This window comes from Arctopsyche grandis, chromosome 3, assembly GCF_051622035.1.
Source record: "Arctopsyche grandis isolate Sample6627 chromosome 3, ASM5162203v2, whole genome shotgun sequence".
Taxonomy (NCBI): domain Eukaryota; kingdom Metazoa; phylum Arthropoda; class Insecta; order Trichoptera; family Hydropsychidae; genus Arctopsyche; species Arctopsyche grandis.
Window position 1 is genome coordinate 24,007,442 of NC_135357.1, and position 26,414 is coordinate 24,033,855.

Genomic DNA, 26,414 nt, shown 5'->3' on the forward strand with positions numbered 1-26,414 from the left:
ACTTATACATAAAAAAATCAGCTATGATGATGAAACATGCTGAAGTTCTACAACGCTGAAGTTCTAAAACGTAATGCTAAGAATATGTAAACCTTATATTGACGAAATTTGAAATAAATTGGACTTAGGGTACATAAAACTTAGAAAACTGTATCCAGTCTTTATGTATTTTTGGAAGCAGTTTCGTCGTACCATTGTTCGTTTTCGTTCCTTCGGTCAATTTCTCAGAATTCAAAATTATTTTATTTATTTATTTAAAATAGCAAATTGCTAATGAATATATAACAAAAGTAACAACTATAATTGTAACTACAAAATAACATAATATAATTAACAAAAAAAAACTATAATTGTAACTACAAAATAACATAATATAATTAACAAAAAAAAACTATAATTAGTAACTATAACATAAAATTATAATGCCAAACATTGCATTTATTAACCTATATAATTACATCATCTTCCACAAAGGTATCCATTAACACCCTTCAAGAAAGCACCAATGTTATTAGCACTTCTAATGTTTTCAGGAAGGGCATTATAGATTTGAATACATCTGTGAAAGACACCTCCTGCAGTTCTTGCTTTTTTTACTCTGCCTATAATTAATTTATTCCTATTTCTAGTTTTATAATTATGTAAATCTCTATTCCTAACTATGTAATTATTAAAATATTTCGGTAATAGATTCTTGTCTAGCTTATATACAAGTTTTAAAGTGCTTAATTTAAGACTGTTTCTAATATCCAACCATTTCAATTCATCTAACATACTTCTAACATTCTTACGTTTCCTCACATTCAAAATTGCACGCATTTCTCTATTCTGCACTTTCTGCAGTTTATCAATACACAATCCACTACATAGATTGAGCACTGTGGCGCAATATACAGTATGAGGCCGTCCAATACAATTATATATTAATATTTTACTTTTTATACTTAATAAATTTCTTAACCTACGAAGTACGCCAACTTTTTTTGCCATCTTTTTAATAATATAATCTGCGTCCACCTTAAAACTTAATTTACAATCCAAATAAATGCCTAAATATGTACTTAATATTATCAACTACTTCTACCACTCTCCCATCCATAATCACATCACTCACAATGCCTTTATTATTCATCCACATCATCTTAGTTTTACTTAAGTTCACTTTCAGTTTATTCTCACATAACCAATCACTTAAATACTGTAATTCCCTACATAAAATATCACTCATAACTTGCACATCATCATCTACAATATAAACTAACGTATCATCCGCAAACATATGAACTTTACATATATCAAATACTTTAACCAAATCATTAATATATAAAATAAACAACAGAGGTCCTAATTTAGATCCCTGTGGTACTCCAAATGGAACAATCTTTTAGAAACTCTTTCATTAATTTTTACATTCTGTCTTCTATTAATCAGATAACATTCAAACCAACTTAATACTTTCCCACCCAATATTAGCTTACTTAATTTATCTATTAATCTTCTCCTATCTATGGTTTCGAACGCTCTATTATATTCCAAGAATACAGCTGCAACTTAATAAAAGTAAAACATCATTACACTGCCTCGGAACAAAATACGTATGTACATAATTGAAACATAAAATGTACGTATATATAAATGAAAATTTCAAAAATACAGAATTCATCTGAAATATTAAATGCTTCACCAAAAAAAAAGGCGAGGGACGCCTTCGGCGCCCCTCTTGGCCCTTGGCACTCGCCCACTGTTCATACTACATATGTGCTGGTATAAACTTACCTTTAACCGTAGCGTCACACGAGAATGTGTTGCCTGTAAAATTGCCATAAAATCGAGAATTTATCTCGCATAGCAATAACACTTTCATACATACATACATACATATATCGGTGAATAAAGAAAAAATGACGCTTTGTAACAGTTATAATTAACCTGGTGACTAACTACGTCAAAGTTATGCTAAAAATGTATTAAATTATACAAATATAAAGTCCCGAAAATGACCGAAGAAAACTATAAACTAGAGCGTACGCACGTACATATGTACATATGTACATATGTACATCATTTTCCGTTTATTTTATTTATTTATAGTTTTGGATCATTGTGGCATTACAGGAAGAACCTAATGTCCCACAATGGCCTACATTTGAAAAAGAGCAATAAAGTAAAATACATAAAATAAAAAGAAAAATAAAGCAAAAGCAGAAAAACATGATAAAAAAAAAGAAAAATAATACATAAAAAATTAACAAAGGTGAAAAAATCAAATAAAAGAATAAATAAAATACTCAAATCCCATTCATATTTTCAAATTGAACAAAAGAAAAATAATACATAAAATGTACATAAGGAAAAAAAAACAATACAATTAAATAAAAATAAAGAATAAATCACAGCGAGGCCCAAATGGAAGAGAGTAGATTAAGATTCTACTCATACATCACATTCAAATTAAGAAAATAATGATGAGCGCATCTTAACACATAAATATGTTAAAATAATATCCGATTATTTACGCTCACCAAAGTGGTAAATATCGCTTTCAGACACAGCAGCAACGATTTCATTGAGAAGTCGAATAGCTCTTGGAATAGGAGCCATTCGAAAAAGAACTGTGCGAGCATGAGGTACAACCATCAAATGATGATGTTAGCGCGCACATCCCAACTGTTCCAGCAACAAAGGGCATGACGTATTACCACGTAGTAGCTGGAAAACGAAACGAATTAATGAGAAGTTTCTCCGAAGTTCAAGGGAATTAAAACCAAGCATGCCCAAAAAGAAAGGAGTAGGGTAGAGATATGGGTAATACTCTTTCCTATAGAGAAAAGGAAGAAATGTTTTTTGCACTTTTTCGATCATAAGAGTGTAATTTGCTTCATGCCGATTCCACACAATCGCATTATACTCAAGCTTACTTCTCACAAGTGAGTTGAAAAGCAAGCGAGAAGGCAAAGGGTTGAAGAATAACCAAACATATCTCAAGGCGCATACAAATCGACGAAAGGAAACGTCAGCAACTGTATTTATGTGGTTGTGAAAGGTGAATTGAGGATCAAAAGTCATACCCAAGTCAACCATAGATTCCACACGCTTCAACAACACAGATCCAATGGAATATCCGTGACAATAGAACGAATGCGCACGTCCATTACTCATTATAGCACATTTACTAGTATTCAGTTCAAGGCCTAAACTGGAACTGAACTCTAAAACAGCGTTAATGTCCACTTGTAGGAGAGAGGCTTGCCTCTCATCCTTGAAGTCGTCTGCAAACAAGAGACATGCGTAACACTCTAGGGGGAATTAAACTCCAGGGAGAGTTAAACTCTAGGGAGAATATTTTAATAATAATTTAACTATTTTTACAAGGCTTTTCTTGATGTTACTTTGCCTATCGGTCTGACAACATTTCCTACATTCTTCCGATCGGTTTAAAACTTTGCCATTTTGCGCGGTTTGGTCACCGATAAAGATTTAAATGCTTCCGCTAATTCCTAAGAATCCAAAAAATTTGGAGACAGTGACAGCTCATTCACTGGCAATGGGCAGTAGCTTTGTTTGTTTGACTTTCCGCCCCCCCCCCCCCCCCTCACTTGTTTTGTCAGATTTTAATTGTTTAATCGCCTATAACTTCAACTTTTTCACACTACATATATCTTATAAAATTTTCATTATAGGCTCTCATTACATATAAATATCTCATATATATTTCTACTTCACTAATAGGTTATTCAGACTATTTTAACACCATTTTGTTTATTAAATTTTAGTACTTATAGTAAATTAAAATATGAATTATCGTTTCATTTTTGTTTGCAGTTTAAAATATGAAATTCGACGGAGTTGTTAAAATTTCAAACATATTTTAATAATTTCGTGTTTGAAAAATAATTAGCAATCTAAATCAGTGTTTTATATAGATATGTATGTATGTGGAGTATAATTAACATACACAGAAGCTAGGAGTATTACTATCGCAATTAAAACCCATCAATTTTGATTTGCCTTTATGCCCACGCAAAACACATTTATATGCTTCCGACTGGAGGGTGAATTTGCCTAGAAGAAAATTATACATCTACATGTGTACAAGATTATGGAAATGGTTTCAGAAATAATAGGCGTTATTGAAATAAAGCCAAGATATAGACCCAATTTACATAGCACATGTGGTTGTACGACGCCCTTGTAAAAATTATATCGTTGCTTGTAGACGTTCGTGCTTAAATAATTCAACACATAATTGAATGGAAGCTCTCAATAGAAATAATTAAAATCCTAAAATTTATTAAGACGTGTTTGGGGTCATTTATTTTTCAATATATTTGGCCTTGCTTATATTCGCGTGTAACCCTTACACGTAGCAGATTGTTCATTAGCGATCCTCATTTCGTTTAATATGTAATTTTAATTAATTTAGTGAGACACGCAGAACGGGGAAAAAATTGCAGATGATTTTATAAGCACCCTGTGTTCCATCGAAAATTTCATTTTTTTCTAACACGCTCTACTTAAATAATTTGCAAGTGAACCATCCGTCACGAATGATTTACAACCGCCCGATTTTGCTGGGAAATTCACTTGCGACACAACACATACATACACATATGTACAAACATGCGTCTTTTGTAAGCAATTTTCCTGCTCAATGAAAACATTTGTATTGCAAAACTTGCTATAAATCATACTGCCGCTTTTTCGCACCATTCTTTCACTCACACTACTGAAAAAAACCCATAATTGAGAAAAACTATGACACTTCTAACCCACATACATATGTATGTATATTTTTACATAAATCCTATCAATGTGAGATGGATTTCATTTCAATCCTCGGCAGCCATTCCGGTCGTATATATGATCGCATTCTGTGAATATTCTTTAGCTCAACTACTTAATCAACACTGGGCTTTTCTTTTTCACTTTTACATCTTACATTGTACAGTACATCTGGACTAGGGAATCCAATACCGATTCTAACAGTTTTTGGTCAAAATTATACCATCCGAACTACCGGTAGTACCAATATAATAATTTAAATTTTATGTAGGTTGCATTGTTTTAAATTCAGAAGAAAGCGTTGTATTGGCTAATTTATATGGATTAGTCGAAGAATGTATCAACAAACAACATCCATTTCAACCCACTATTCAAAGGTGCCGATACAACGTATACTATTCTTTCAAAATCCAAGTTAAAGTATACCAAAATTATACCAGAGAACATTTTTGAATACATATATTGCTTTATAACTGACTGTAAACAATGAGACGCCTCGTCGCTTTTTGATTCTTTCGAAAACCCTTTTTTCACTTGATACATATTGTAATACATACCTATATAAATTTATTTACATTTTTTTGACACTCGCCGATCGGTAATTCACGCGATGTAGAAGGACTTAACACATTATTTTGTAATTAATTAACTAAAGTAATTCATTCAAATTATAAATGATTCACCGACAGTTAAACTGCAATTAATTAATACATATTTTATTGGTAATATCGGTATTATTCGAATCCCTAATCTATACAAATTGTTAAAATACTACATTGCAATTTCGTTCAGCGATAATAATTCCCCTTCCTAGCAGCCGGCCAGCACATTATCTAAGAAATATTGATTTTCTTCATTTTATTATACTAAGATTGCTATTTAAAATATTACTATAATTTGTTTTTTTTTTTACTATTATTTAATTATCATTCTTCTGCTAATGCCAAAACCGTATGTATGTAGGTGACTAACATGGGCAGACATCGTTCATGGCCCGTCTCAATTCTGCGCTATCATGGACAAGCCGAAACAATTTTTCGAGTCCAAGTCTCATCCATGACCTTGATGTTCCGGTGCCAAGAGAGTTTCTTTCTCCCAAGTCACCGTTTTTATTTTCCTCTCTATGATTGTTTGTAAAAGGTGATCAAGAAGCTCTCTTTTTCTTTCGAAGGCATTTCTTGATGTTTCGATCCTTCTTGGTATCTCCGTTTCGGAACTGACATCCGTATTGATCATTTATACGCACACACTCAGGATTAATGGCTCCGTCTTTTCTTTGTTATTGGTTTTGTCTTTTTAATATTAATGGACAAATCCCATTTTTGGCATGATTGGTCAATTGTGTTCAATAACGATTACAGGTATTCGGCACTCTCAGTCAGTATTGCCGTATGATCAGCGAAACGGATATTATCAATAATTTTACCGCCTATTGGCACTCCTATTCGGTTATCGACTGCCTGGTTGAACACCATTTTCGAATATAGATTGAAGAGCATGGGCAACACACATATATGCCGCACCATATTATCGTTTTAATACACAAAAAAGGTGATAAAAGCGATATCTAGAACTACCGACCCATTAGTTTACTTTCAGCGGTCTACAAGCTCTTCACGAAGGTTATTACAGAAAAGCTGAAGAATATCCTCGACGAGAACCAACCTATAGAACAGGCAGGGTTTAGGGCAAATTTCAGCAGAATGAACCACCTCCAAGTAGTTGGCGAACTAATCGAGCGCGCCAACGAATATCAACGGCCATTGTGCCTAGGTTTAGTCGATTATGAGAAAGCCTTCGATACAGTTAGCCACAATGCAGTACTTAACGCTCTACAAACACATAGAGTGCCGAGACCCTATGTGGGGCTGTTAGCTGCAATATATAAGAATGCCACAGCTTCGGTTAAAATTTTTTCAGGTACAGATAGATTTAGCATAGGAAAAGGAGTAAGACAAAGAGATACTATCTCGCCCGAGTTATTCAATGCGGTGCTTGAGGGAGTTTTAGGAACTTGGAATGGGACACAGCCGGAGTAAGCATCAACGGTCGTTTCATGAGTCACCTTCGGTTAGCAGACGATATAGTTTTAATAGCTCGTGATTCAGCTGACCTACTTAACAGACTAACACAGCTGGAGAGGGAAAGTAGAAAAGTAGGATTAAAAATTAACGTAGATAAGACCAAACTAATGTTCAATAGTTATTGCATGCCTGATAGCATCCCATTAGATGATAAACCAGTAGAAGTAGTAAATAACTATTTATACTGAGGTCAAATAATTGATATGTCTGGTAGTAAAGATGAAGAGATAAAGAGACGTATGAAATTAGGATGGAGTGCATTTGGACGGATGAATGCTGTTTTTAAATCAAAAATGCCACTCTGCCTGAAGAAAAAGATCTTTGATCAATGCGTTTTGCCAGTGATGACGTATGGATGTGAAACTTGGATACTGAACGCCAAGATGCTACATAAAATCTAATGCACTCAAAGAAGTATGGAACGCTGTATGCTTGGCACAACGAGGAAAGACAGAAACTCACGTGGGTGAGAAGTATGACAAGGGTAGTGGACATAGTGGATAGAGTGAAGAGATTGAAATGGCAATGGGCAGGTCACGTAGCTAGGAGGATGGACGAAAGGTGGACAAAAGAAGTGCTTGAATGGTACCCGAGAGAATGCAAAAGGGTAAAAGAAAGACCGCAAGGAAGATGGGTGAACGAAATTAGGAAAAGGTGCGGGGTGAGATGGATGAGTGTTGCGCAAAACAGGGACGAGTGGAAGCGTGTTGGAGAGGCCTTCATACAGCAGTGGATGGCGAATGGCTGTAAATGATGATGATGATGACGACATATATATACATGATGATGATATGTATATATATATATATATATATATATATATATATATATATATATATATATCTACATAATTTGTGCTTCAGCTAAATCCCAATTTAGAAAGAAACTTTATTAATTTGCTCAAAATAGAAATTTTCTTTGACAATCCTTGGCGATCCCAAAATAGACATCTGATGAAATGTTAGCATATTAAAACTTTGAATTGTTAATTATATATCATATTGCACGAGTTTATCTTATAATATATATTCACATATACATACATACAAACACCCGTATATATGTACATATATAGTAAACAAAACACTTCCGTTTTCTTTATTTCATACCCGTTTCTTGTCTTGGGGTGTTTGATTGATGGACGGATAAATTTAGGCGCACTTTACGCGTCCAGAAATGAAAAGGCGTAAATAGCTCAAGAACTAAACAATGACCTCCCATCTCACCAAATTCTTAAGGTGGTTGGTTATAACTCATTTTATTTACATACATATATGTATATACATATTTATGTAAATTAGTTACGTTGAAATTTTATTTACATAAAAATTGACATTGTGAATCTTTCCTCATTTTTTTTAGAATTTTAAACATTGGATTGGTTTAATTTTCAAAAATTGCTGACAAATCGAATTCGAAGAACTACATACATATATTGCCCATTGTATAGGTACAAACGTTTAGCCAGGAGTTTCTATGATACATCATAACTCGGAAACTTGAATCGAAGGGGAAAACCAAACTAAAATTAATTTTCGATCGTTATTTCTGACTGTGGTTGTAAGGATACAATTATCGTTCTTATATGTAGTTCCACCGATCTATTTTCAGTTCGTTTCAAATCGTAAAAATCACGAGGAAAATTAACGTATCGATTTTCCATTAAAATTTACAATCGAATCCACCATATAATTTGGAACGATCACCAAAAGGTGAGCTTGGTTCTCGAACCCTCGTATTATTAAGATTTTCTGGGAAGTTTTCCGGTGAAACTGCATGTTTTTCATTCACCCTTGGGAGTTTGAAAAAGATACTGATCGAGTTTCGTGGTTGACTATATGTACATTTTTTTTCATACTTTTGGCAAAAACTGAAGTCCCACAACACCTAAGGCAATAATCCGAAATACTTGCTTCAATAATAATACAGCGTAACCCATATTTTCTTTTCGGATAGGGGAAAATTTTCAATTAAAATAAATTTATCATTCAATCAAAATTTTGATATTCCTGTGATCACGTGTGATACGTAAGTGCATTCTCAAATATATTCTGATTAAATTACAAAAAGTTTGAACGTATGTATGTACTTAAGTGGCGCAGTTGGTTCGTTTTAATACAAGGAGCGCTCTAGCGAGTGTTTGAGATTCTTGATTAAAAAGATAGTCGCGAAGGAGGATATGGATGGAGCTTTAATAGCCCTAGGGAAATTTTGCGTAGGCTTTGCATGTACATACATATATACATACACTGGGACTGGATTTAATTTGGCCAGGTGCTTAAAGTACACGTGTGTCGCAAAGAAGTGTCTCGAAATTTTTGCCCGTAAGCACAATTGAACATGCTTTTATTATAAAATAAAAATTCGAGCACAATCAGAATTGGCCATAGAAAAAAAACCGATCTTTATCCGAATGATGTATACGGATTAAGTCCGTAAAAGGGGATAAAAATAGGTCCCGTCTTTAACAATAAATCTCCTCGTACCACTCGCGCACATATTTCACGGGAAACTCACTTCAGAAGTAATGCGAAAAAAAAACTTTAAGATTTTTCTGCCAGTCTTTATGCGGCTCGCAGAGGGTCATTACGGCAACAGTTTCGCCAAGAATTATGATTGCAAAACACCTTGGTTCGCGCACTGCTAAATTGCATTATGGCCACTGACTTCTTTTTAATTCGTCGTGAAGAGCAACATTTAACGGCGCAACTTCCGGACATTTTCCAAAATTAAAAATAGAAGAAGCAGTCTTTCTCCTCGAGCAATCTCACACTTGTGGTACTTGAGCATGCAGTATGCTGAATAATAAAATCTCGAGTTCAAATCTTTTCACGATCATTTATTGATATGTAAAGAAAAAATAAATTAACTATGATCTGCATTTAAATAGATTGCATTTGATCGTACGATAAACATGAATTTAATGTCAAATATTTTCGGCCATAAATTGTATAAAGCCTCAATATGGCGACAGGTTGACTGGCAAAGCAGGAAATCCGCTTTGATGCGGCTTTGAACAGGTCCATTGTTATTGAGCATATGACTCACAGAATCCAGACACTTCATTATTATATTATTACAATTTAGTATCGGCAATAGTGTCGAATAATCTGCACTAGATTAAAATCTTTCTGTATTGAAACTAGCATATTTATGTACATATATATTATAGCACCCCAACTTTTCTACTCGGTCAATATGGGCCCCGACATAACCGTGTCGACGTTACCGCGCCGCGACAAAACCGCGAGAGCCAAAATCCCGATAGACATAACCGCGTGGCGACATAACCGCGTGGCGACATAACCGCGTGGCGACATAACCGCTGGCAGATGCAAGTTCTGCGTTACCTCAGTAGGGAAAAGTATCTGTTTTTATGCATATTTTATTATATACATACATATATAAGTCATATGTATGTGCCATGACAGGAATTACCCCAAGGCGACGCTTATGGTTAGATTATTTTTGTATGTATGTACATAAATACTAACGATTTTTCAAACACAACAGGACATAGAATACAATAGAAACATTTTTTTGATTCATAGCAAATTTGTGGGAAATACATTATGTAAGAAGCATTTTATATGATTCAACAAACTCGATATGCAAATTACTCGAATTTGTGGATATTGTGTTTTTTTGAATTTGTGGAAGTTGAACAATAACTATTAGTGAAATAAAAATATATATGAGAGAAAATGAGAGCCTATAATGCAAATTTTATAAGATATAGTGTGAAAAAGATAAAGTTATGGTCGTTTAATCAATTAAAATCTGACAAAACAAGTGAGGGGCGGAAAGTCAAACAAACAAGGCTACTGGCCATGAGTTGTCATCGTCTCCAAAATTTTTGGTTTCTTTTTTTTTTTTTTTTAAATGCTTTTTATTATTACGAAATTATGTTCACAATACATCTTATATCTATTTTAATAGCTACTGATCTACTGATCATTTTCTATTTTACAATTTAATTTAATTTGGTTAGTAATCACAGTATTATATTATTCTAATGTTAATCTGAAGCATAATAGGAAAAAGAGGTCAAAAACCTATTTACAATCCTTATAAATGTTCATAATACATCTAATACATAATATTAATTAAAGACTCTCTAAAGTCGATGACCTAAAGCAGATTGTGTTTAGGTAATCTGTGTTTATTCCTGAAGGGTATAGACATTTTGTTGTAATCACCGAGACTCTTCACAAGTGTGTTAGTATGGTTATTAGTGATTCTGTCATAGAATCTACTGGTTAGTTTGTTAGTAAAGTCTGTAACAAACGGAATATTATATATGGCATGCAGTTTTTTCAGGTTAGTATATATGGGTGTATTATAAATTATTTTTAGGGATTTATTTTGTATTACTTGGAGCTTGGAAAGGTTAGTATTCGAGGCGTTATTCCATACAGGTGAAGCATAGGTTAATAATGGTAATATGAGCGCGCGATATAATTTTATTTTATTTAGCGTTGATAAAGAACTATGGCGATTAAATATTGGATATATTGACGATATACCTCGCATCGCCTTGCATTTCGCTGCCTCAATGTGAGGTGCCCATCTCATTCTTTTATCAAATGTTACTCCTAAATATTTTATTACTGACTGCCATTTCAGACTTTCTCCAGAGGGGATTTTCAGATCTGAACTTGGCTTATGTTTTCTAACACTAAAGAATATGGCGTCTGTTTTGGTTTGATTAATTTGAATTTTCCACTTAGTGAAGTGTTCAGTCATTGTTTTAATTGCAAATTCAAGATTTTTAATAATAGTGTCTGGTTTTTTGCTACTTGTGAAGCAAGCTGTATCATCTGCATATAGGGCTATGTGACAGTTTTTTGGAATAGGTATGTCATTTATATATATGGAGAACAAGAGTGGGCCAAGCAAGCTCCCCTGCGTAACGCCAGCTGCGATTATTTTTGGAGACGATAATTCATTATTTACGCTAACCACTAGCTTTCTACGAGTTAGGTACGATTTGATGATGAGAATTAGGTAGTTTGGTATTTTGTTAATAAGGAGCTTATGAATGAGTCCATCGTGCCAAACCGTGTCGAAGGCCTTTTCTATGTCGAGACATATCATTCCGGTACTTCTCTTCATATTAAAATTCTTCGTCACGTGTTCAGTTAGTCTTGTTAGTTGTTGGGTCGTGGAATGTCCAGTGCGAAATCCAAATTGTTCATTTATTAATTTCTTATTTACGACATTAAGTAAACGAGTGTATATTATTTTTTCCAGAATTTTTGAAAGCGTGGAAAGTAAACTAATGGGTCGATAATTGGCCGGGTTTTTTGAGCTTTTATCGGGCTTAAGTATGGGAATTACGTTGGCTGTTTTCCAGTATTCTGGGAAATACCCGGTGAGTAAACATACATATATTTTCGGTTGAAAATGTATTTTATATGGTAGCAATTCCATAAATTTTTAAATATTTTAAATACAATTGAGCATATAAAGAAGTGGTAATGAAAAGTAAATTATGAAAAGAAACCAAATAAAAACAACAAGAAATTTTTCGTAGCTGCAGTACTTACTCGGATTCTAGAAAAGATATCAGGTGGAGCTTTCCGAATAATTCAGGAAAATGCGAAACTTTCAGCAAAGACACGTGCTTGTAAGACAGCTTTTTACAAAAATCTTGCAGCAATTCATTATTACCAAACGGGAACAGACGCAAAACTGAAATCCTGACGTAATAAGCATCTTGCATATTATATGATACCATATAAACACGCAAATAATAAAGAAAACGTTTTCACTTCGGATTGCTCACATTCGCATGTCAGAATTCCTACACGCATAATAATGTCCTCGTTATGTGTACATTTCAACGACATTCCTGAAATTTATTTCTCAGTAGTTAAATAAAAACTACGACGCCAATTCACTCATATAATATTTTCCAATAAGCTCGTTCAATAAATTATTTTAAATATTTTGAATTGGCAAATGCTACATTCCATACATGCACGTTTAATACAAAAAATGATTTCCAAATATTTGTTTGTGATTTGTTCAATCGAACATTCGTTATTAAATTTTCTATCCATTTAGAATTCGCTAATTTTTTTCCCAACACATACATACACATGTACATATGTACATACATACATACATATTTCTCATATGCAGTTGAATCAGTTGGAAAAGTATTGATTTCACAACCCCTTTAACTTAATCCCCTGGCGTTCGTCGATGACAAATATTCGCCATCTTACTGTGATAATTTTTAAAAGGGTCATACGATATTTTTTTTTATTTTTCCTTTTTACCAGTTGGTCTTTGATGTTGTCCCATGTCGTTGGCAAACTATTTCATCGTCGGACATCGTGAGGATTCAAGTTTCACGAGACTACGACTCAAGTTTTCAACTTAAAATTCCCAATCTCACATTACATCTGCTTAGAACCAAATTGGATCTACACCCCAAGACCGTAAAGTTACACCGCGCGAATCGAATCAAGCTCTGTTTTATTACACCATCTTCGAAATAGGTACGTATTTGTATAATTAGGTGTTGTACGGTCAGGTTCGAATAGCGACACATTAAGTTTTAAAGCATCCTCTAAAAGTTATTTTTATTATTCGAACGCGCCGTTCGTAGCAGAATTGCTATCGTGAACCGTTCAATATCGTTTAAGAAGATTGAAATTCTAGAAATAAAAAGTGTTCACGTTGCAAAAGTGCCAGCAACCGCTTTAGAAGTTTAATTAAACGCCGCATTCCTTTTTCACCCTCTGAGGATTTTGCTCTTTTAGAGTATATGTACCTATATTCTTTTAACGATCCATAGCTTGAGCTCACCTGACCGTGAGCTCGACAAAAGATAGCACAAAGCAGCGTGTAGGCGAGCGAAAAATAGTTCATGCAAATGCCAAAGAAATCCCATGAGACGAATCCCATGTAGCGCAGCTTCCGGTGCAACGTTTGCATTTGCGCATCTACCTACGCCTTTCCACTAAATCCCGGATGTGCGATCTTTAATAGGCTCAAGCGGAAAAAAGAGCCTATAAATCAATATGAAACAGACTTGTGTGTGTGCTTTATTCGTGTTAATATACATAGAACAAGTGTATATTCAAAATGGCATGCATTTTATGTTATTTCATTTATATCATTTCAATAATCCTAATGAAATTATTTTATTACTTACATAGTAACTCAGTGGTGTCACACCAATTTTGGAACAACGGGTTTCCTATTTATTTTTTTTGAAAAAATATGTACATACATATATACTTTTTTTTTAATTTAATTTAATGATAAAATTTTCAAGATTTGTATAATTTTACAAATCTTAAAAAAATTTACTTAATATAATTAATAATTTATATAGTTAATAAATCAAGGCTTTATATTTTTTAAAGCGAAAATACGTCAGGAAAAAACTCAATCTCATTTTTTTTCAATTATCAAATTGAAAACTTTTGGAAAATCTAGAATAGACATTCAAATAAATAATCAGCTTGGAACAGAGATATTATGAAAAGGCTGATTGACGTTTGTTGTTTGTTAGCTAGACAAGAGTTTTCTTTTAGAAGCATAATGAGAATATAGATTCATTAAACCGTGGAAACTATATACAATTTTTGAAACCACTTTCAAATTATAATGCCAAATTAAGTATTCGTCTTGAAAGCTCTAACATATTCAAAGAGACATCGAATAAAATACAAAATCATATCATTGAAAGTATTGATGTAATGGTTGATGAAATCAGAAAATAAATAAAAGATGCCCAATACATATATACATAGGTATAACAATAATGCTTGACGAAACAACTGATATTGCAAGTCTGTCTCAGCTTTCTACTGTATTTCGATATGTAAAATATGGTAACATTTAAGAAAGATTTCTCGGCTTTTCAGATGTGAGCAAAAATCGTTCAGCTTCAGGCTTAAGTGAACATGTCTTTAAAGTACTTGAAGAATTTCAATGTGCAAATTAACTTGTAGCTCAAGGATATGATGGGGCCGCAACATTTTCTGGTCACTTAAATGGTTTGCAGTCGCTTGTGAAAATGATTTGTCCCAATGCAATTTTCTTTCGTTGCTACGCGCATCGACTAAATCTCGTACTTTCTCAATCTGTAAATTTTATAAAATAATGTAAAATATTTTTCAAAACATTTCCATCATTTTTCGCACATTCCACTAAGCGCATGAACGCATTGATTGAATCCAAAGTTAAAAAACGGTTTCCGTCTGTTTCTATTACATACAAGATGTAATTACAATTCCAGAATTATTAACACAGTTTATGAAAATAGCTTGAAATCGTTGGATTTTTAAATAATATTATTGATAATCCAGATAATTGGGATTCCAATACCTTTATGGCTGCCAACGGATTTGTAAAAGTGTTGGAGTGTTGAAGTTGGAGTTGGATTTGTAAAAGTGTTGGAGTAAAGTTGTTGAAATTTTCAACGACAATTTGAATTCTTCAGTCAAAATATTTTGATATTAAATACTGCATAGATAAAGTTAAAGAAATAATCTCTTTTTTAAAAGAAAAGATTTCATTTTAATTCATACTAAAATAAAAAAAAATGAGGACACTATCGAGTCACCAAGAAAAATACGTGCAGAAGATGATACAGAAAAGTATTTGCGTCTCTTTAATAAGATATTTGCCACAATAATAGGGCAAATGGAAGTAAGATTTAATGATTTAAAAGAACTTAGTTTTATAGAATTAATTGATTTAAAAAAAAAATCTAAATTCAAAGCTCCATTTCCTGATGGACTGTTTTCATCGCTGAAATCAAAGTATCATTTTTTTTTGATTTGTCGAAATTGCGAAGTAAATTGATGGCCGTGCACAGTCTGTCAGATGTTTCAGACAAAACAGTCACAGAAATTGTTAAGTTCTTAAAATAAACAGAACTGGCTGATGAAGCATATTCTGAAATATATGTATAAACTTTCTACCTTGATTTTGACTATTCCAGTAAGTACATACGTCAACAATTGAAAGCACTTTTTCATCTTTAAAGCGCATAAAAACGTTAATTCGCAATGCTTAGGGTGAAAGCAGACTTTCGATGCTTTCAATGATATCAATAGAAAAAAAATTACATGAAGATATACAAAATCGAAGAAATTTCTATGAAATGGTGTTGAAAAATTTGTACAAAAAGGCGATAAAAGGATTGCTCTCGTATAAAAATGAAACAAATTTGAAATATACATGAAAAAAATATATATATATATTTTATTTTTTGACATTCTCTTGATTCAAGTCACGGCACGCCACTGTGCTATACGTATACTTAAGTACGGAAAAAGGGTTTATTTTTACTTATTACTTATTACTTACCTCTTCTTAGCTTGCAAACGATTTGGTCGTGTGACGAAGTTTGGGTTCTTATCCGATCGTTTTCAAACTTTGCCATTTTGCTCGATTCGGTCATAAATATAAGTGGAAATGACGGCCGCCATTACCATGGTGAAAAATAATCGTAATAGACACGTTTGAAAATACTGCATCTTCCTTCACGGTGACGTCTATCGTCCACACTGATCGTTTTTTCCCTCCCCCCCCCCCTCTCGCTATGGCAGATGTAGCACTTTGCCATACTTATGATCAAAGTTTACGGAGAGAATTGGTGATTTCTTAATTAGGTTTTTTATATATTGTCTTATTTCCTATTGAAACATAAAATCTTATATACATGTCACAATGAAATTATATTTCACTGACGTTTCAGTGAAATCATAACCAGTTACATTTTTAGGGATGTTTTTATTCATTTAAGATTAGATTGTTAGGGTTGGTATTATTTGAGGGTTAGGATAGGTTAGGTTAAGTAAGGATTGGCCCTATTCATTTAAGATTGGGTTGTTAGGGTTAAATTTATAGAGTTAAATTCATTGTTTGATACATTTTCACTGCTTGAATTGGTGAAAATATATTTTCATTTGAAATATACTTTCACTGTAACATATATAAATTACAACGCTCGTTTGTTTATTTGTTTGTCCGCTGTGAAAATCAATAATTTTCAATTGAGAATCACCGAATTCAACACTCAAAAACATACAAAATTTTCCGGAATAGAAATTTTTACAATTTTCACCCGCTCGAGCAGTGCCGGGTAATTTGGCCATATTTTATAAAATTTGCATTCCATTTATGTTTGAAAAGAAACATTTGTCCACGTTGTCTACTCAGATTTGACGCACATTTTCCGTTTTATTAATCAACTAATCTACATTTTTATACAAACACCATCCCACGCAACCTCATTCCGCGAATATTACATAACACACACAAATGCGTATTTTTAAATACATATACATATGTATGTACATGTATGTATATTCACATTATGCGTGTAGAACTGATGTTGTGACGTCAATGTTTACAAATTCCGAATCCACCGTGGGATTGTGCAAACAAAACCGCCATTGTGCGAATTATGTATGACGTGTAGTATCCGAAGCCCTCAGGATGTGTAAATCGATTAAAAGCCGAGGCAAAAGAAAATCATTGCGTACAGGTCCTCGGAAAAACCTTTCGGTGTCTGTTCTTCGGGGGCCGAGACCTTGCTTCCCTCCCACGATTGGGGTGGGAGAGAGCAAAGCCTCCTCCTCTCTTCCCCGATTCCAACTAAACGGAGGAGTGAGAGAGGGGTTCGTTGCTGTTGGTGACGTCATTTGCTTCGCTTTGCTCCTCCATTCATGGCTGCGAGTAGCGATGCTCAAACTTGGATACGTAATACTTTCGTGCCAATTAAGACACACCTCAAAACAGACCATTCAAATCAATACACTTGCGTAAATATTATATCTCATTTGATAGTATACATAATGCACCCGATTTTAAATCGCTATCAACTTGAGAACGGCTAAGGCTAGGGCCTTTTTGTGCGCTAGGAGAGGCATCTAGTGACGATCGAAATAAAGCGATTTTAAATATGATTCGTCTTTTTAAAACAGCCTGTACCGTACTATAATATTATATCAATGTCGTTTACAAATTGTGCCTGTCGTAATCGAAGATCGTGATTGTGAAAATCTTTACATTAAATCAAAGAGTTTTCTTTGCGTGTATTTTAGATATGTAAAATAATCCACAATTTACGCATTTTCTTAAAATATCATAATATAAAATATAATTTGTCATTTTTTATGTGTACTTATTCTGTCAACTTTATCTTAAGGATCATCTGTTAAAAGTTTTTTTCACTGGAAGTCGTTTCGGAATTTAATCTATTTTAGTCTTTTCCCATATACTATCTCCAATTATAAGTACTGTATTGGTTTTTACATAGATGTATGTATGTAAAAGTTTATAGCTATCTATGTGTGTAGACTACGTTTGAACTCGATTTTCGTATCCATTATTTCAATGCCAATGCTATTTTTGTCTTCAAGTGAACGAATTTACGTACTTAGCCATATTTCATTGACCTAGTTTGATAAAAATAAACTAATTATGATTAAATTGAGCTTTGTCAAATAATCCAAGTTATTAACAAAGAAGTTCATTTGAAATTTCATTTTTTTTCGTGAATTATTCGACTGAAATTATAAACGTCGATAAAATGACCAATACATAAAGTTGTTAAATAATTAATTACATTATGTTTACCATTTGCATGTATTATTAATATTAGTATAAGTACTTCAAATAGAAATAAAAAATTAATTATGTTGGTTTAATTTAGAAATTATATATTGATTTTTAATTTGGATATTGAATAAATAAGTAAATGAAAAAAATAAAGAGTTAAATCATAAGTAAAATAACTAAAAATAAAGTAAACAATGACAGATGTACTCACCAAACATTGCAATTTCCACTGTTATATATATTAGCAAAAATTTGAACTCGCATCAATCAATTTTTATCCTAAATTTTAAATTTTAAAAGATACTTCAAGATTGGAGACTAAATTGAATTGATTTTTAAAGTTGTTATATTTTTACCTTTTATATCATCACAATTAAATTACATTGTAATGTGCTCGCAAGCACTCGCTCATAAAATACTTTTATGTTTTTAACGTTCTTTAACTTTCTTTATCTTATTTTGTATAAAAAAATCAAATGCAATTAACGACATTTGGGGCCAGTTTCTCTCTGACACTGCTATAAGAATTATGCTGAAAATTTATATTTAAATTATTCATGAGCTATCTTAAGTTAATAAAGTTTTCGTTAAAATCCATCAGCTGAAAGAAATATGTAGTATTCACTTGAACGCTATTTATTTTGCTCTTTAAATATTTCGTATGATGTTTATAATTAAAACGTATGTAACATATGTACATACATAGGTGTACGTTTATACATATGTATATATACAATACATATGTATGTTTATAAATATTCAATTTTATTTATTTATTTGTATGTTCATTATATGAAAAACGATATTAAATTTATAAAAACACAATAAGTATTATTATTATTTCATGACAACTAATATAAATAATTGGGGAAGAAATATAAAATAATAAACCCAACTTAGAACGCAGGCTTTAAAAATTTTCTAACAAAATTTTTTTTAGCTTTCATCCATCTGATGAATTCTGGGCAATTAGATTTTGATCAATCAGATTTGGAATAAATATATAGTTAAAATAAAAGTGATCAAATTTGAAAAACCGAAATTAAGACTTCATTCTTGCTAAAATTCTTAAATGTATGGATTTCCATTAGTTTCTAGACTTACGCATTCAGATCTACATATGTACATACATATATCAAGTAAGCTTTGAGGATCGATGTACACGTACATGTGTATGTATAAATGCGTCACTATACTTTTTTTTTTTGATACTCCTAATATCCAAATTCTAATACCAAATACCAATATAACGTTCTGTATGTATGAAATATATGTATATTTTTACGTCACAACACATTACACAATTTTTTTTTATATATATAATATTTTGCTGAACAACAAGAAGATAATATTTAGAGTTTTGATATAACACCCACATACATTAATTGTATATGAAAATGATAATTTATTATTTTAATTCACTCAATTGTTTTTATTTTTATTTTTAGATTGTTTGTTCTTTATTTTATTATATTTATATACAATCTACACACGTACATACATACATACATCCATGGTAACTTTCGAACTAATCTAAATGTATGGGGGGGGCTAAAATATGAAAAATAAAATAAGAACGCGTAAGAAATTGAAAGAGAGCGATGAAAGCTTCGATCGGCGAGCTTTTGTCGCTTGTTTGCACTCAATCGCGGCTGAAGTAAAGTTTTCCTTTTGAATTTTCCCTTTTTCTCGAGACTGTAAACAAAGCTATGCCACATTAATGAAAACAATTGTGCGCTGCTTTAAAAATGTAAACAATTTGGAAAATATCTTGAAAATTATACCCTCGCGGTATATTGCACTAATACCATTGCTCGAAATCAACAACTCAAATGTTAGAAAATATGGAATAGGATATTAATTTCATGAACAATTCATGCTATATATGTAAATTCGATTTCGAGAAATTTACCAAGAGCCAAACCATACAATCGGCTTACTCGATAACTATACCTTTTAATTAAAAATAAAAATAAGATCTTGTAATTTACACGACCACTCATATTGCTAATGAGATACGCAAACGACACACGTATGAAGTATGACGACACGTGTACGATCGCAGACCGGATACGTCGGAAAAGGGTCGTTCATTCGCATCCGGACATGTTTGAATGATAACCAGATCGGACCTTTATTACCGAACCTGTCATATTTATTACGTGGGTCAGTAAATATGTATGTGGGCGCTCTACTACCTTACCTGTATCCTCCATCGGGGAAGATTTGGTTATATTGTATATACATATGCATGTGTGTTTGTTTTTGTGACGAGGCCCTATAAACATCATCAAACGACGATAACATATCCGGTTATGTCTCTGGAATAAATTTCGTACTCAAATTTATAAATAAGTGTGCACATATGTACATACCTACTTGTAAAATTTACGTAAATACAGTAAACTCTCGAGTATCCGGGCTTATCCGTGCTTGAAAAATATGAATTATTTTTTATAATTTTTTTTTTCTTATATGATTATGAGACGCACCGATTGATTGCGACCGTAAACACGCGTGTGTTTTGAATCAGATGATGTGATACAGAAATATTTTTCTGTGTGACATACGCATGTTTAATTATTTTCAATTGCTGATGAATTCTGCATCAAATTTCGAGAATATTTGCAAAGACAAAATTTGCAACCCGATCAAATCTACATATATAATGCAGATGAAACAGGCCTGGCCTGGAAGTGCTTGCCGACAAAAACGCTGGCTTCAATGAGAGAACAGTCCGCTCCTGGACATAATTCGTCCAAAGAAAGGATTACTGTCATGTGTTGCGGAAACGCACCTGAAACTCATGAGATGAAACTTTTGATGATTTGGAAAGCAAAGAAACTTCGATCTTTTAATATAACTGAAATGAAAAATCTTCCCGTCGATTGTTATAGCCAGAAAGGCGCATGGATGGACAGGGAGATTTTTGAAGAAAGTTTCAAAAATAAATGGGTTCCAGAGGAGCAAGATTTTTAAAAAAATAAGGGATTGCCACAGAAAGCAGTATTGTTATTAAATAATGCTCCTTCTCATCCAAACGAAAGAATTATATATTGAAAACAAACGATGGAGTTATGGTTACAAGATTTTTGCTCTCTCATGTGACATATCATATCATTTTTGCTCCCCAATGTGACATATCAAGGTGCTATATCATCAATGAAACGTCTTTATCGTCAAAGTCTTCTGAAAACTCTTGTTGAGGAATGTCAACCTGATTAATTTCTGAAAAAAAATGACGATATTGGATGCTATACATTTAATAACACAATCTTGGTCAAAAGTAAAGCCAGTAACACCTGTTCGATCATGGAGAAAGATTCTTCCTGACATGGAAACAGATGTAGTGGATTCTAAAGAGAATGTAGTAAATGATAAATCTGAAATATGTGGATTATTGGAAAATTTAAAATGTTTTGAAAACGTGGATAAGGAAAACATCGAAGAGTGGCTCAATCATGATTTAAGTGATTCAGGCTTAAACGCATATATGATGCAGATATCGTTTCTTTTGTTTCTCAAGTGGAAGAAAGTCAGAGTGACACTACAAGTAGAGAAGATACCAGTGGTTACATTAGTCATAAAATGGTACAACACTAGTACTAACTACTAGAGTACGGATAGCCAAGGTGCCGCTCATTGTTCCATTATTGTAAATGCTTGGTAAAAAAAGGTTCGGCAAACCTTTAACAATGCATTTACAACATTTGAACAATAAACGGCATCTTGGTTATCCGGGCTCTACTAACTACTAAGGACCACTTATCTGCTTAACTATGAGCGTTTTTATTAATAAATAATGAGTATTAAAATTATGAAAAAAAATTGTGTTGTAAATATGATATTATATTCGAAACCAAGTCAAATTTTGATGATTCGGATTATTCGTGTTTTTCAATTATCCGTGCCCTTCCTCCCCAGCATTAGTCCGGATAATCGGGAGTGTACTGTATACCAAAAACATTTTTATAAAGGTTAATTTATATTAGCACAGCACAAACCGGCAGCTGCACATAAAGTTAGCCAGCAGTATGGCTCAGTGGTTGCGTTTATGTTTAGCACCGAGAGGTTACCGGGTTCGATCCCGTGCTAATCTTTAATACCACTGGTCATACTTGAATATTTGTGATTCCATGTCGATAGTTTCTTATCAGAATGTGCCAATTTATATGATTTCATTGTTGCAACGGTTCCTCCATCAAATTGGCAAAAATCATCCTATCCGCTATATCACAAATATCTGAATGTGATTTTCTACAAAAACTTACAAATTATTATCATTGTCCACAATACGTTCGTAAGCCAACAATAAATTAAATAAATACCTATTTTAAAAGAGTACTTATTTTATTCCAAAAACTTTTAGTGTTTCAAATACATATAGTAAATAAATTTAAAAATATTTGATTTACTAAAATCCTAATGAAAATCATGTACTGAAAAGCACGGTAAAAAAACTTCATCTATTGTTACTACGTACATAGATAAAGTAAAAACGATGATAGCATTTTTTTACATATGTACATAAGTGTGGGCCTCAAATTTCAAATCCGCCTGGGGCCCCCCATTTAAATGAATTGAATCTCATGTACGTAGTATTCTAGGATTTTCTTCCATTATATATATATATATATATGGAATATATATATATATATATATATATATATATATATATATATATATATATATATATATATATATATATATATATATATATTTTATTTTATTTTTATTTATTTTATTTTATTTTAAAAAATCAATACCACAGAGACTTGACAGGTTGCCCCAAAGCGTCAATGTGATTTTAATACAAATAATAAAAATCATAAAAATTACAAAAAAAACATCATAAAAAAAAATAATAAAAATCATAAATAAAAAAAAAACATAAGAAAATAATAAAAATCATAAATAAAAAAAAAACATCATAAAAAAATAATAAAAATCAAGTAAAAAATATGTACACAAAATAAAAACAAAGAAATAAGATTGAAAAATTTATATCGTGCTATTTAGGATGTGTTCCACCAACTCAACATAACTGGCATCGAATAGGTCCAAGTAATGTGCCAGTAAGTTAAGGAGTCGAACAGCTCTCGAGAGGGGGGAGTTCATGAGCACGTTTGATTTAGCCCTAATTGGTAAAAATATATCATGTTTTCTTAAAACTCTACGATTTTCCGGGGCCCAGAATTTTAGTTTCTCCAGGATAGTGGGATTGTGAATCTCTCCTCTAAGTAATTTTACGAAATGTTTCCCAAGAAATAAATCTCTTCTCTTTGCCAGGGAGTTGAAACCCAAAGATCCCAAGACAAAGGCACTAGGGAACAGATATGGATAAAATCCAAATGTCTTCAGATATAAAAATCTAAGGAATTTCCTTTGGACTCGTTCCAACATTAGAGAGTAACGAAGTTGATAGGGAGACCATATAATGGAGCCAAACTCGAGCACACTGCGAACTAATGTACAATATAAGAGACGAATGGCAGTGAGCCCTAGTTCGGACGAATTACGGATTACGAATCCAAGGATTTTTGTTGCCCTATCACAGATATTCTCAATGTGAATGTTGAAACTCCAACTATTTTCGAAGACTATTCCCAGATCAGATATAAATAATTCTCTCTGAAGAAGAGAATCATGAAATTTATACGGATATTTAATAGGAGAACGAGAACGAGAGTAAGAAATGACCCGACACTTTAGGATATTGAAGGGAAGTTTATTAACATTAGCCCATTCATAAATAGAATTCAAATCCTCTTGCAAATAAAGAGCGTCAGGTAAATCAATTATTCTCTTATAGATTTTTAAGTCATCCGCATATAATAAAAATTTAGAATGGTGAATAGAAGATTGAATATCGTTAATAAATATTAGGAATAATAAAGGGCCAAGATTTGATCCTTGGGGAATCCCAGAAGTGGCAACATACTCATAAGAAAAGCAACTCCCAAACTTAACGAATTGACGTCGATCCTGTAAATAAGAAATAAAAAGACCAACAAGATTATAAGTAAATCCAATAAAACTTAATTTACTAACCAAAATTTTATGATCAACTTTATCAAACGCCTTCTCAAAATCAGTATATATTACATCCATTTGATTATTACAATCCAAAGTGCTGGTTATGTCATTAGAGAAACATAACAAGTTTGTAATAGCTGATCTGGCCGGTCGAAAGCCATGCTGCTGATCAATGAGCATACTTTGAAAGTGATTAAAAATGTATCTGTGTAATATTACCTCAAACATTTTGGCTGGCGCTGACAAGATAGTTATTGGTCTGTAGTTCCTTACACAAGATTTATCGTCCTTCTTATGAATAGGAGTTACTTTAGAGCATTTCCATAAATTGGGGAATGAAGAGTTCCTTAGAATTAAATTAAAAATGAATTTTAAAGGTTCTAAGAGACTAACCTCACATCCTTTTAGGATGTAATTAGGGATGGAGTCAGGACCGGAAGAATAAATATTTTTTAACTTTAGAAAGCCATATTTCAGATCGGAAGAGTCAAGATGATTAATCGCTAAAGTGGGGAAAGTAAATTCCGAGTCATTGGTAGGTTCCATGGAATCAGTAGGATTATTGAAAACTGATTTAAAAAAGTCGGCAAATCCATTAGCAATGTTTTGATCACCCTCTAACAATCCAGAATCATTGTACATAATGGTCGACTTTACACGATTTACACGTTTAGAATTGATGAAGTTCCAGAATTTCTTAGGGTTTTTAACTATGGAACTTTCACAATCAGCTACATAAACATTATATGCATTATTAATTAATTTCTTAATTTCCGTACGTAAAATACGGAAATTATTTAAGATAAGAGGATTGCTCGATTTCTTCCAGAGTTTATGTGTTTGATATTTACTTTTTAAGAGATTAATAATTTCTTTAGTAAACCAAGGCGGATAAATCCTTTTACTCGTCACTAATCCTTTCAACCGAAAACAATCATTAAAAATAGAATATATAATGTCATAGAAATTAGAGAGGGCCAAATTAACATCTTTGCACTCATAAACTCGCTCCCATTGACAATTACAAAGAATATCATTTAAATATTTGAAATCAACATTTGTAAATAACCATCCATTTAGGACAGAGGTATTAAGACAGTTATTTATTAAACGAAGTGAGGAATAAGTTATAGTTAATTTTAAATGAATATCAAGAGCAGGATGATAGCTGTCTTCAGGAACCAAGGAATCAACTGAATTTGAAATAATAATATTCTGACAATCTAAATTTGTTAATAGAAAATCCAACATGGAATTATTAAAATAGTTTCGAATAGTATTAATTTGTTTTAAGTTTAATAAAGATATAAAAAAATTAAGGTCATCAGGAAAACAGTTAGAAGAATTCAGATTAAAATCTCCAGATATAAAAATGCGACCATTACTTAAATGTGAATAATTAGATATAATTAAATCGAAAAATCGCTTATAAATATTTGGTGGAGATCTTGGTGGAAAATAAATAGTACATATGTATATAAAAAAAGGAATGTTAACAAATCTTAGTTTTAGCCATACACATTCATGAATGTCCTCAAGATGACTAAGTCTTTCAACCGAAATAATATTTGTATTTTTAACTGCTAGAAGAACACCACCACCTCTGGCAGATCTATCATGGCGATATATATTGAAACTGCTGTCAAGTACTTCGGCATCATGTACAGATGAGTTTAGCCATGTTTCAGTAATAGCAAGGACGTCAATAGATCTAGAAGCGGCGTTGTTGTAGAATTCCTTGAGTTTTGTATTTAAACCCCGCACATTTTGATAATAAAGTTTAATGTTACGGGTCACGGGTTTGGGCAATCGGTTTCGAAGAGATTTTTTTGAGAAATAACCATTCTCTTATGCCAGTACCCATAGGCCAAAATTCAGGATTGATAATTATATTAAAAGTTTCAGTATCTACACTAA

The 26,414-nt window shown here is 32.5% G+C and overlaps 1 protein-coding gene across 1 annotated transcript; it reads right to left on the reverse strand.

The window, feature by feature from the left end:
* Positions 1-1,344: 1,344 nt before the first annotated feature.
* Positions 1,345-3,081, reverse strand: LOC143909166 (uncharacterized). The gene is made up of 3 exons (XM_077427067.1): positions 3,003-3,081; positions 1,777-1,809; positions 1,345-1,550 (listed from the first exon to the last, which is right to left on the reverse strand). The coding sequence occupies exons 1-3, from the start codon at positions 3,079-3,081 to the stop codon at positions 1,345-1,347; spliced, it is 318 nt and encodes a 105-aa protein (XP_077283193.1).
* Between the last annotated feature and the right edge of the window lie 23,333 nt (positions 3,082-26,414).

What these genes read in the sequence shown, in the direction of transcription:
- LOC143909166 (XM_077427067.1), bottom strand. Translation starts at nt 3,081, where the DNA reads ATGGTTGACTTGGGTATGACTTTTGATCCTCAATTCACCTTTCACAAC. An exon ending in AGTTGCTGACGTTTCCTTTC is followed by an intron (nt 1,810 to 3,002) that starts GTCGATTTGTAT and finishes GCAATTTTACAG; the next exon opens with GCAACACATTCTCGTGTGAC. An exon ending in GTGTGACGCTACGGTTAAAG is followed by an intron (nt 1,551 to 1,776) that starts GTAAGTTTATAC and finishes ACTTTTATTAAG; the next exon opens with TTGCAGCTGTATTCTTGGAA.